Below are 12,702 nucleotides of genomic sequence, written 5' to 3'. Positions count from 1 at the left end.
GATAATAAGGTTCTTAACCCCTTCATGAGGTGAAACTGCTGTTCTATCACTCTCAATAATTTGCTTTTTTTTGTTTGTTTATTGTCAGACAGACACAATTTCACTGGAAATCAGGACGCTGTATCCTTCTGTACCTGAAGATGCAGAAGAAAAAGCAGAAAATTTATTTGTGAAAGAGGTAAATATCTAGTGTGTATCCTTTAATTTTAAATAAAACCAAGGGTTTGGGGGAGACTTGCTATGATTATTAATGAACATCTTTCTTCTTTTAATATTGTGTAGGTGATTTGGATCAGGTTTGAATTGTGAAGGTCAGAAGGAGGGGGAGGGTTAACAGCATCGCTGAAGGTGCCTATTTTGAGATGTTTGTATCTAGAAAAATTGCAAATGCACTGAATCAGCCTCTCATTCTACTGTTTTCCAGCTGCATTCCCTGTCACTACTAATCCACTACTATTGATGTTGGTGTTTTTCTATGAGTGTTTATCATTTATGATTTGAATGCACTTTGCACTTTGAAAATATAGATGTGTTTCCCAAAAAGATAACTATTTGACACTGGATTAGACTGTTAGAGTTATTACAAGATATGTATTATTTGGAGGTGTATATTATAGCTATCTGAGGAGTAGTTGCACTGTGAAGGATGTGTAGGGGTTTATATTTATTGTCAGTACTTAGAGTCTGTTCTACCTTCACAGTAGAAAGTCAAGCAAAGTTCTTCCATGGAAGTTAGAGCCTCACCAGGAGTGATTAATTGCCCCATGTTTAAAAAAACCCCCTATAGTTGTATTCTTTCCATGGCTGATCTCAGTTTGTGGGAGAAGATTGCTCTTTCTGCTACCTCAGGGGTATTTCAGCTTGTCACTGGTTTTATCACTTCTCAAGGGCATTGGAGGTGCTGTGGCTGCAGTGTTCGAAGGAAGTTACTTTAGATGGCTCTCTGAACCTTCCTCATCTTTCACTGGAGATGTAAAGTATAGCTCATCATTTGCATTGACAAAACAGATTTATGAAACCAACTTTTCAGCCAACTTCTATAAGGGATTTAGTTCCAAGCAGTTATAATTAGCCCATAATGTGTGTGTTCTCTGCCCACCCCCCCCCCTTTTTTTTTTCCCACAGATTGGGATTTTTCGTAGCTGGCTTTCTGGTTTGAAAGAGTACAGGCTATTTCATATCCATTGTAACTGCAAGATAATTCGTGGAGGAAAAGTCAGTTGCAGACAAACACAGGGATTAGAAAAAAAAGAAATCCAAGATTAGGCAGAAATGTAGCTGTTGAATTGTATGCAACATAACATTTTACAGACTGGCCCTGTTTCTCTCCAGCAGGTCTAGAAAGAGCAATAACAATTTACTACTAGCTCAAGTTGCCTGAACTTTGCCATCTTTCTTAACCTGACGGAAGGATTAAAAGATAACATAGCTTGCAGAATTATCTCCCTTCCCAGAAGCCTCACTGCCCCTTCAGCACTTTGGGGTCTGCTCTTTATTTTAAAGTTCCACAAGTTGCAAGGCCAGCACTGTGCTCATGGCTTTACAGAGAAAGTCGTGGGTCTAAAAATGGAACATAGTACACAGTGTCTGGGAATCATTACAGCTGAGTACTCCAAGGGGGGATGCTAATGACAACCTGGTAAAATACATATTGAGCACATCTATTAGCTCTCTCTGCGGCGCGAGTGAGCCAAGTGGGGGGGAGAGAAGCAAAGCAGTGGAAAAAAACAGTACTAAAGAACTAAGCCTGTGCATGGAATAGTAGCAGGGTAAGGCCCTCTTTTAAAGTAGTAATGCATATGTTCCACTTTGCCACAAAGCCAAAAGCTATATATAAAATGAATCGAGCTCTAGGAAGAAGATGGTCTCTAGTCCAAAATTAAGTAAAACTGAGCTGTGCAGATCTGTGATGTAGTCCACTGCAGCAATTGCACAAATCTGTACTGACCCAGCAGCAGTCTGTTGTGTTCCAAGTTTGTGTTCAGCACTTCTGGATAGATGTGCATGAGTGGAGTTTGTGACCTTCACTACTTTTTTGGAGCTGTGAAAAAGCCAACACTTTACATAGTGAAGGAGTCTTCTCTTTCTTCAAATCTACCATATCACGAGCAGTGAAGGCAACCATCTTGTATGTACTTCATTATCTGTTGGCCAGCTGGGCTTGCTACAACCCAGGATCAAATGTCTGATTCCTGATAGGGCTGTTGGGGAAACCGTACCAGGGCAATGTACAGCTTCATCTTGCTGAAGTGATTTTGGTGTTCCCCATAAATGGTATGGCTATCTCTGGCCATTAGTGTATATTACACTATCTCAGTTGGTTTAACAAGTTGCCACACAAAGATATGGAGCACGTCAGTTAACTGCAAATGAAAAGCCTGCTGTTGAAAGTGAAAATAATTTTCTTCATGTTGTGCAGTGTGAGGACATCAGATCCATGATCTCCTATCTCATCCTTCTGGATATTTCATGGTGTTCCCATGGTCTTGCCTATAAGGTATGGCTAGGTCATTTAAAAGGGTTGTCAGAAGTCTGTAATAATGCCTTAAAAGGCTGGCTGTTTCTTCCTGCACATTTGTTTCCTACTAGAGGCAGTAGGAAGGCTATACTTCCACCTCTAGCTCTAGCTCTGCTGTTGCTAGAGTCCTTCAAGGATCAGTTGTTCGTTTTTGTTTTTTTCCCAGCCCTTACCAAAATCCATCCATATGACAGCTTGGGGATTTGATCGGATTCCCTTTGCTCAAGTGATCGTAAAGAATACTCACAGGCACGCCAGAATGACTTGATTGCCTGTGCAATATCGGTTTATGGATGCAAAAGAGCTGACAAGTCAGATGAAGAAAGATGAGGCTGCTGTTGCTGAGGAAAGCTTTCACTATGGACAGCATCTGATGCCTGATGCTGTCCACTGGTAGTGGAAGGTTTGTGCCTCTAGTTGTCTAATTCAGTTGTCTTAATACTGGTTTTAGATTCCTCAGTAACCAAACACTTTGACTGTTGGTGATGTTCAGATGTTATAGTAATGAGTGAGGCAGCAGAGTTCACTTTAAATAAGATGTCTAATCTTCTCCTTTCTGCTGAAACTGTAAAATGAAAAATGAATTAAGGTGATGAATAAATAACTAGTCCTTTGATAACTAAATATTTTTGGTAGGATGCAAAGAGAATAAATATTTTTACATTTTATGATTGATTAATATCTGAGTCCCTTTATTAATGTATACTTAATTATTAGGTATATTCTAAAGGCAATACTTTGTGAATAGAGCATTCCTATACCCGTAGCAGTCTTAGGTTATTTTCCTTGTGGATTTTTCCACCTTAATTTCTTAGGCAGGATGAGCTTGAGTAACTAAATTTGGTTCCAAGAAAAGAGAACTTTCCAGAAACTTTTGAAGCCAGAATAAAATTGTCTTCAGTGTTTATTTTTTTCTAAGTAGTCCTGAATTCATTGAATTCTGTACCGTACTATGCTGTTTCCTCCCAAATTCCAAATTTTCTTACTCCTCACAGAGTCTGCTACATGTATTTATGCCATCAACATTGTCCTCGTGGTCCATAATCTTGGCAAATAGGAACATAGAAATAAAGTTCTTCCTTTTAAACAGTGAAAACATTCCTAATATCACCATTCTCAGCACTGTGTTCTTGAATATGCAGATCAAATGGCAGTCCTTGTGATTTTTCCCACATTTCATTTGGAAATATAGGGGATAGTGCATTTTGCAATTCAAAGTTATATTTAGTTTGGGGAACTTAACCATCCAATTGCAACATATTTAATCCATTATTGGTTTGCATCTAATTAGTATTTTCAGAAAGCATGCATGCGTATACACACATATGCATATTATTTGTGTGTATGTATGTGAATGAAATTTTAGGTATATATGAAAAAAAAATCTAGAAAAAAAATAAATATTGGCTTTCAACTGCCCTTTTCTAAATGAGTTTAAGCCAGATGATCCCTCCAAAAATGATAGGTGCTACTTGGCTATGTTTTTGGGAATTATGTTTGCAGATGGCCTGAATTTCACAGCAGGGTGATGACAGTGCCTTCCACCTTCCCAAATCCCCATGTGCTGCCTTTGACTGTAGCAGCAGAGGTCACAGGATGGCGTTAGGAGCAGTGCCGCATGTGTTCCTGGTCACGGGGCAGCACACAGAGCAGCGCACGGAGCAATCTCTGCAGCTTCCCCTCGAGCACTGTGGCTGCATCCAGCTCAGTAAGGTCTTTGCTTTCTGTTTCCAAGTTCTTGCATGGGTTTGCCCTTCCCTGTTCAATACCTCCTGCATTCCACCTTGGAAATAAGCACTCTTCAACAGTGAGTGAGGCAGCAGGATTGCTCTGTGCGTGCAGTTTCTCTGCAAGAAGCCCAGGTGGTCCACTAATTACTTGTACCATATATACATCTGTATTTCTAATGACCACATACCTAGCGCTATCTTAGAGAGAGTATAAGCAGGGTAGTTGCTTTCAAATGTTTCCAGGTGTTTGCTTCACTTGTGTTTCTCTCACTTCCCATTTTTATTTATCTATCTTTTTTTTTCTTTCCAAAAGGTTCATTTGCATTGCAGGGTAAATCTTTAAGTGTCTCTTTCACTGTCGTAGCCATCAAGCTGTCATCACCAGAACCAGAGCTAAGACGTTACAGGTGGAAAAAGCTTGCAGGATTGTCTGTATCTCTAAGGAAAAATATAGGCCAGCTGGGCAACACCGAATAGAAGAGAAATGACCTGAATTTGATAAGGCCTTTGGGAATGGGCTGTGCAGCCTGCCTGGTCAACAATGCAGTAGGAAAGTTCATGCAAATGTGTGCCAGCCCTCCCACGTCCCAAAGCTTCCATTTCTCTGTCTATATTTTTCCTCCCCCACAGTCTACTTGAGCTCAACAGCCCCTGCACTGGTGCCTCCACTCATGTCCAGGAACAGCAGGATCCAGCTCTGGCTTCTGCTGCTAGAAAGGTCTTTCTTGCTCCTTAAATCAGGTTCACAGGTATTTTTCCTCATTGGTAAAATTCAACTTCCAATAATAATTTCCAAATTTAAAAAAAATAGAAGTAAAACCATTAAAAGTCAGTACAGTCAGCAGAAATATTAGCTTTTTAGTTGGGATATTCTGAAGAGAAAATGCTGTAACTGGTTGTTTTTGGTTTTTTTTTTTGAAAACTAGGTCTCTTTTACAGAGGATAAGCCACAACAAGCCAGCTCAAGAACAGCAGTAGCTGTTGCACTGAATTGGCTTGCCTTTTGTGAATTTACGGAATGGTACTTGAATGCGCTACTTGTCCCCTTTGGTTTTTATTTTGATTAGTTTTTTCTTGGAGGAGCACAATAAACCTTTATTTATAAACTAAAATACTGTGGCCTTCTCTATGTTATTCACAACAGTTTTTTTGAACACATCAGCCTATAATGTTTGCAATAAAAGCCTGTGTTGAGAATTCTCTGTGGGTTTTAATTGCATCTGTTACATAGAATGCTTAGTAATGAAAGTACCACTGGGAAAAAGTGTTCCTTTCTGTAGAAGGTTCAGTTGGTTTACATTTGCCCAGCAGAAAGTGAGTGAAGCGTGAACTGGAGGGTCTGTGCTCCTCAAAACGCTCAGTAAAGGAGCCGTTCATTGACTCCTGTAGAAAAGAGTACACGTTGCTCTTATGAGAGTATTCTCGTAACACGCGTGACTGTCAAATAGTTTCACCTAAGGCTTAGATCACAAAAATTGAAGAGTGACCGAGTTGTTTTACGGAGATTCACAAAACAGAAAGGTTGGAATTTAGTTGTTATGTGGTTGGTTTTGGTTTGTGGGTTTGTTTTTTTTGTTGTTGTTTTGGGTTGGTTGTTTTGGGGTTTTTTGGGGTGCGTGTTTGTTTTGGCTTTGTTTTGTTTGTGGTTGCTTTTTGGTTGTTTTTTGTTTGATTGGGGTTTTTTGTTTGTTTTCTATATTCAAAGGCAAAGCGCAGACAATGTTGGAGTGGTGCAGGAGCATGATTATCGGGGTAGGCTTTGGACCTGACCCTGCAAGGTGCAGTTAGTCAGTTATAATGCTATAGTATTATACTCATTATCAGAGAATATGTGATTATTTTATATTGCCTAATGGTCACACTTTATTCGGCATCCTGTAAGACAATGAGGGTTTATGTCAGACCAGAAAGTAGATGGTAGATCCACTTGGAATGGGTTAGCTGCACACTGCCTTTGGCCATGCTGAACCGCTGTTCCGTATCAGGGCAGGAGAGAGCTGCCTGTAGATATGCATCCACTTCCTTGCCACCTTTTCCATACTCTAGAACAAATGAAACTGTCGCAAAAGACATTGACTGCACCCAAGGTGATTTCCTAAATTGATTTGTGGCTACATACTCTGCATGTCTAATACAAGATTTAAAAGGAGATTTTCCAAGCCAGTGCTGAGTAATTTAGAAAGCACCACCTCTAAGTTCTCATCCCATCTCTGGTTTTGCTCCAGCAGCCTGATAATACGGTTCCTGTCCCTCTGCAGCAGACCCCACTGTGCAGGCTGCCAAGGAGGAGAGGGAGCACTTCTGATCAGAGGAGCACTAACTTGTCCACATCCCTTTGTTGCCTTTTCTTCCACTTTCTCTGTGTAGCTTTTGGTATTTAAATATTTTTGATCTATCCTTTATTCTGTTTTCTTTGTCTCCTGGAGTCTTATCTTCCCTGTGCCTTTCTGTGGGACTGTCGTTTCTGTTCCCAACTCAATTTTTTTTTGATTCTACTGCTCCTTTCTCTATTGTAGATCTCAACCATCTTCCTCCCTGGCATGCTTCCTTTTCCCTTTGGTCTTGGACAGCAGCTTCTTCTGTTAGGTTTTAGGCCTGATCCCTCTTTCCTCCTGTCCATCACACATGGGTTGGTGCAAAAGTTCAGGTGGAGTGCGTGGAGAAAATAATACAATCCTGAGTAAATTCTTCAGCATACTGTACAAGTGTCAGTTTGCATTTTAAGCTCCATGGCAGGAAGCACTAGAAATTTTGACATTGCGTCATTTTTCTTGTTGTAGATGTGTTCCTTATCAATAACTGTATGTATTTCATGCATCCTATTGCCTTTACAAATGTCACGTTGTGTTTAACTGAATCAATAAAAGTTCTTCATTGAGTAAATCACACAGTTATTCTGATCTATTTGATAGCATAGCAAAGCCCTTCAGTATAGTCTTTGATCAGGTCTGATTCCCATATTTAAGGGAAATTGATATATTAAGAAAAAATTCAAAAGATTAATGCAAAAACAGCAAGAGTTTTTTTAGAAAATAAAAGCTACAAGAAGATGATGACTGAGCAAATTCATTGTGGAAGGGCAAATCAGACTGGTGAGAGGTTATTGTCCTATTAATATATTCCTTAATGTTGTTTAGAGGTTAAAGATACTTAAAGGCAGAAGAAGAAGTCTTGTGCTGCAAAAAGGGGGGATAAAAGAAGTAGGGAAAATGTATTTACAACAGAGAGCTTAGGTAATGAAACAGGATGCAGACAAAAAAATGTATACTTAATGTCCATGGAGAAAGTTAGGCCTAGACTGAGTAGTGTCTTTTGAGGCAGTAATGATATAATTTAATGATGCTTCCTACCGAGAAGAGGAGAATCAATAAAGCATGTGAAACTGCTGTGGGCCCCCTCCTCCATCTTGTGTGATTTGGTGCATTTGATTTAAAAGGGAAATTGTGCTTCGAAATGTGGAAATATGACTCTGACTTTCCTTTGAGAATTGTGCAGCCAGCTGTAAAAGAGAAGAATATGTTCTCCAGCACAAAGAACTCCCTCAGATCTTTCTTAGTTCTCTAGCCTTCTTGAGTCTAAGTAGTTATAGTAATTCTATTGTTGTTGTTTGTGTTTTTTCTCTCTTTAGGCTTGTAAATACTACAGTTCCCAGTGGCATGTTGTGAACTACAAATATGAACAGTATTCAGAAGACTTTCGACACTTACCACAGTAAGATCTAGCATAAGTTCTCTTTTTCTTTTTTTTTTTTTGCTGTTAGGTTTGTGTCATTTTGCTGACCTTTGTCCATATTTGCACTTTGCTTTGCCTTACATGCTCTCCTTGTTTTACTGTATTTATAGTGCCTTGCATTTTTAAAAAGGGGAAGAAAATGTCCTTTAGCGAAAGTTCAAGACTCTGCAGAATTCACTAGTATCAACAAACTCTATTAGTGCTGATTCAAACCCTTAGAAGCATGTTTGCATATCCAAAGCATACTTGATACAGGAAAGCTGACTTTCCCTTTTTCTTAATAATGCATAAATGTCACTCACCTTTAACTGGGATTAATTATCCTTTTAGTTACCCTGTGTAACAGAGGAGTAAGATTTCGTGTAGCGCTGTATAGCTGCACTGTACAGAAGAACTGGCTGGATGTGTCCAGCAGGCGCTGGTGCAGCGCTGGTGAACAGAGCTGCAGATGTGCCATTGTCTGGGGAAGCGGGATGCCCTTCTGTGCTCTGAGGCAGGACATTAACATCAGTGTAAAGGTGCTAGGAGGTGAAGGAACAAGTTCCTTGACTTGAGTGGAAAGAAATTAAGAATTTGGTGGTCATTCCTTCAGTTTCCACCCATACTCCTGTCTCTGGCAGGTTTGTATTTTGTGTCCTGAGGACCGTTTTAGGGAGTAGTGAGTTAAATCACTGAATGCCCAAATGAGCTGTGTTGCCACCTCCTTTCCTGGAATTCGAGGCATTAAAATCATTGTACTGGGTGAAAAAGCTCATTATGTGCACATAACACAGGAATGGGTGCTCCAGGCTTGGGTTGGAACGAAGCTGGTACTAACTAAGTGTGTTGTTGTGGGAGTCAGTAAACTGATTCTCATAGTCCCTCTAGATCCTGTGTTCCCATGGGTTTTGGGCTGCAAGCCTTCCCTCAGATCTGCTTTCTCTCTCGTATGTTGGTATTTTATGAACAGTGAATATGATAGTACAAAAAGCCATTAAGAGCAGTTTTGCTAATCAGAGATTGTAAACATACCTTTTCTTAAGTGCTCAGTGTACTAATTGTTTTAGAAAATTAATGCATTTAGTGCTCAAGAAAAATGTCTTCCATTTAACCCTAAGTATCTTCACTCTTATGAAATATGCATTTGATAGACGTGTTTGCATTGCTCTGCATGAAAGTACATTTTAGCTGATTACATACATCCTCTTCTGTGAAGGTTATTTTAATATGGTGCTTTAATATGATTTACTTTAATGAGTTCATGCTTCAGGGATGTTATGGTGTCTCACATTTTTTCCTTCCTTTTTTTCCTCCTTGCACGGAGTATTATAACAGTATTTTATGTGCAATACCAGACCTGACTGTGACTAAGGTACTTCCATTCACTGAGGGTTTGCTGCACCTTCTCATGGGCTTTCCCATTTAGAAACACACAAACTGGGGCTCAGCAGCCTTCTGCAATGCTGAAGGACTTCATGCGTGTATATTGATGCCAGGCTGTGTTGTTTCATGCAGTCATACAACACGTCAAGTAATGGCTGTATGATGTAGCAGATTTTTATCAGATATGCAAGTTATTCTTTCTGAATACTGACCCTTTCTGATTGGGAAGCAGCTGCAATGTGATGCTGACCACCTAGGGCATGTCCATAGTGCAATTCCATCGGAGCAGTGCTGCGGCACGAGGGAAGAGCCCAATGACACGTGCACAACAACATGACCAAAATGTTTAGCAATTGCTTTAGTTTTTCTCTGAGTGTGTTCCTCCTATGAGATTTTTCTCAGGTCTCTCTACCCATTAAATTCCTCTCTGGGAGTTCTCACTACCTCTTTTTATGCTGTTTTTGTACTTTTTACTGGTGTGTTCTTGCTGCTTGAGCACGTGGAAGGGTGGAGGAAGAACGGGGATTGCATAGTGTGTGCTGTGGTGACAGTGTGTCTGGAAACAGAAATAGTCATTAGCAAAATTTTTGCTGTTGTTTATAGAAAACCTGGAACATGTGGTAGATATTCTGGGTCTGCTCCCTTGGAATTCTGCATCTTCATATGGGTAGGAAGAGGCAGTAGGCAGAGAAAAAGAGGGTATGCCAAGCAGGACCATGTCCTTACCAGGCTTTATCTGTCTGCCCTGGAATAATGAGGAGCATGCCCAAAAGGATTCCCCTCCGAGGAAGGAAAAACTTCTGTGGAGAATGACACAGGTCTGAGTGGATGGCTGTTCCATGGGTGGTCAGCAAGATCTGACACCTGAAGCAGTGGTCTGTCCTTTTCTGTCTCTTTTGAAGCTCTGCTGTGAGGACAAAAGGATTTCCATTTTCCTAAGAAACTCACCATGTACTGAGGCTTGTGGAAGGGCTGTGGATTGGTGGGACAGGGTCACCTCTGAAACGGCAGAGCGGGGCAGAGCTGCTGTGTCGTATGATGGGGGCTCACACCCTGCTAACCCAGCAGATTCGACTCCTCCTTCCCCTCCCCAGCAGCATCAAGAGTATTAGCTTTGGGGTTTTACTTAGAGGTTTTTTTCAGTAGCTGACTAACTTGTCGTGTTACTGGTCCTCCAGCACATGTGTGCAGTGGTGTTACGTGTCCTTGTGTGGCCAGAGAGCATCGGTCAAGCTGGCTGCACATCACCCAGGAATGCTGCCATGCACTTTTAGCTCTTAATCATGAACAAGCCAATAGGTTTTCTGTCTAAATATGTGAAGGCTTGAATGGTGTTTCCTGTAAAAGGTGGGATTTGCCTTGAGATTTTTGATTTTGAGTTCTTTTGGGTAGGAGGGAGTGTTTGTGTAAGATTTTTTAGCAGCCGCCCTTCATTGCACTGGAAAACCTTCAATGGGTTTCCATCACAAATATTCTGAATATTAGTGCTTTTACAGATGCCAAAGATGTCAATAGATTGTAATTGTTCCTTTTATTCAAAATATTAATCAGTTGTTTACATTAAATAAACACGAAAACCACACTCATATTCTGTGTGCACTTGGTTCTCCTGGCTCTGCTGAAATGCCAACTTTGGTGGTGGTGAGGTGGTCACATCATGAGAACGCAGACTTTGAAATGGGCAAAGGGAAGAGGAGATAGGCATTGCTCATTACTCTGATCCTCCCCATCTGTGACTTGTGCATGAATGAATACAAAATGAAAAGGGTCAAAATTACCACCAGTGTTCCTGTGTTCCCATTCTCAGGCTGGGCAGACAAAAGCAAGTTCTGGAAAAGTCCTGCTTCCTGATAAATGATGGCTTTTAGCATGACAACTTTTGTAGGTTTTGGTATGATAACTGAAGGTTTCCAAGATGAGATTTGTAATTTTCAGGACTTTAAAAATAATGTTGGTATTTCTCAGGCTGCAGGAGAATCAATTTTTTTCTCCATTTAAAAATATCTTTGAATTTTTAGCATGTGTATTTGGCTGCTACTTAAGGTTTAATTCTGCAAGATGTGAAGTACTCTGGGCCTAAGTACAGTTACTTATGTGCTTAAAAATAATGAAGTGCTAAAGTGCTTTTCTTTTTCATATTCAATTTTGCTTTTAAGTCCACAATATGAAGATCTTAAATGGCACTACATCAAAAAGACATCTGGATATTTTTAAAAATTACTCTAAGTCTGTGCTCATCATATTGAATAGTAAAAATATCTTGAAATATTGAAGAAATGTAGAAGCTGTAAGCTGAATATTCCAATGGTCTTCTTGGTTAGAAAGATCTATTAAAGAGTTCATTCTCATTTATTTAACAGCCTTTAAATGGGATACCTCTTTGGAAATTGTTTGAGCTTTATTGCCTGTTGTGGTGGAAAAGCAGTGAAGAGAACAAGAGGTGGTGTTTCATCATTTGTATAGAACTGTTGCATCTTCATAGTGTTGAAAAAAAATAAATATGTAGCTTAAGAAAACAGGTGTACTTTGAAACTACAGTGATTATTTTATTTTTAAAGGAAGTAATAGGATCCCAGCAATAGGTGCACTGAAAATGCCATGGGGGCTCAGGATGGTTGCCTACCTGAAATTGCAGGTACACAATTATTTTTAAAAAGAAAAAAAAAAAAATTAAAGACTTTTTCTTCCTCTCCCAGCAATGAATGCAGACCGGAGAAACTGCCATCACATTCCTTTGAAATCGATCACGAAGATGTGGATAAGGATGAAGTATGTATTCTGGTGTTTGGTGGGTTTTTTTCACCTGGGGAAAAGTTATTTATTGTTTTAATATCAAATAAAGAATGATAATGGATATATCAACTATAAAAAAAAAATCATATTTTACATAATTCTGAATTTTGTGGAGCAGCTTTGTCTCTTGTGTCATCATGTGCACAGCAGGCATATTGCTAATATCTTATTTTAAAAGGTATGAAAGGATGATTATTTGTTGTCAAGCAGATATTCACAAGTTACAGTATTCATTTGTCTTCGAATTCAAAAAACAAGTCCATGCAATATTAATCATGTCTTTCATACAGGATACAACATCCCACTCATCTTCAAAAGGTGGTGGTGGTGGTGGAGGAGGAGGATTAGCAGCAGGAGTTTACAAGTCTGGATGGCTTTATAAAGGGAATTTCAACAGCACTGTGAACAATAGCATTACTGTTCGGGTAAGGGGACAGCATTATTCTTTCTTTCTTTCGTTTGGATTTATATCCCCCATAGAGGCACACTTGTTTGCCATTGTTATTTAGCTGTTTATATCTAAGGTTTGATTACATTGCTTTAAATGATAGTAAAGTAATATTGCAG

The 12,702-nt window shown here is 39.7% G+C and overlaps 1 protein-coding gene across 6 annotated transcripts in view; it reads left to right on the top strand.

Moving 5' to 3' along the window:
• DOCK10 (dedicator of cytokinesis 10) overlaps positions 1-12,702 on the top strand; it is a gene marked incomplete at its 5' end in the record, with an annotated part of 152,509 nt that overhangs the window by 65,674 nt on the left and 74,133 nt on the right. For 3 of the 6 annotated variants that reach the window (XM_080349583.1, XM_080349582.1, XM_080349580.1), the window contains 4 exons: positions 89-178; positions 7,877-7,959; positions 12,039-12,111; positions 12,426-12,560. In XM_080349583.1, the coding sequence (XP_080205709.1) occupies positions 89-178; positions 7,877-7,959; positions 12,039-12,111; positions 12,426-12,560 (381 nt within the window). The remainder of the gene's footprint in view (positions 1-88; positions 179-7,876; positions 7,960-12,038; positions 12,112-12,425; positions 12,561-12,702) is intronic. The other 3 variants (XM_080349584.1, XM_080349581.1, XM_080349579.1) reach the window with 1 other exon arrangement.

This window comes from Nesoenas mayeri (genome assembly GCF_963082525.1).
Source record: "Nesoenas mayeri genome assembly, chromosome: 9".
NCBI lineage: Eukaryota > Metazoa > Chordata > Aves > Columbiformes > Columbidae > Nesoenas > Nesoenas mayeri.
This window is presented reverse-complemented; position numbering and strand designations above follow the sequence as displayed.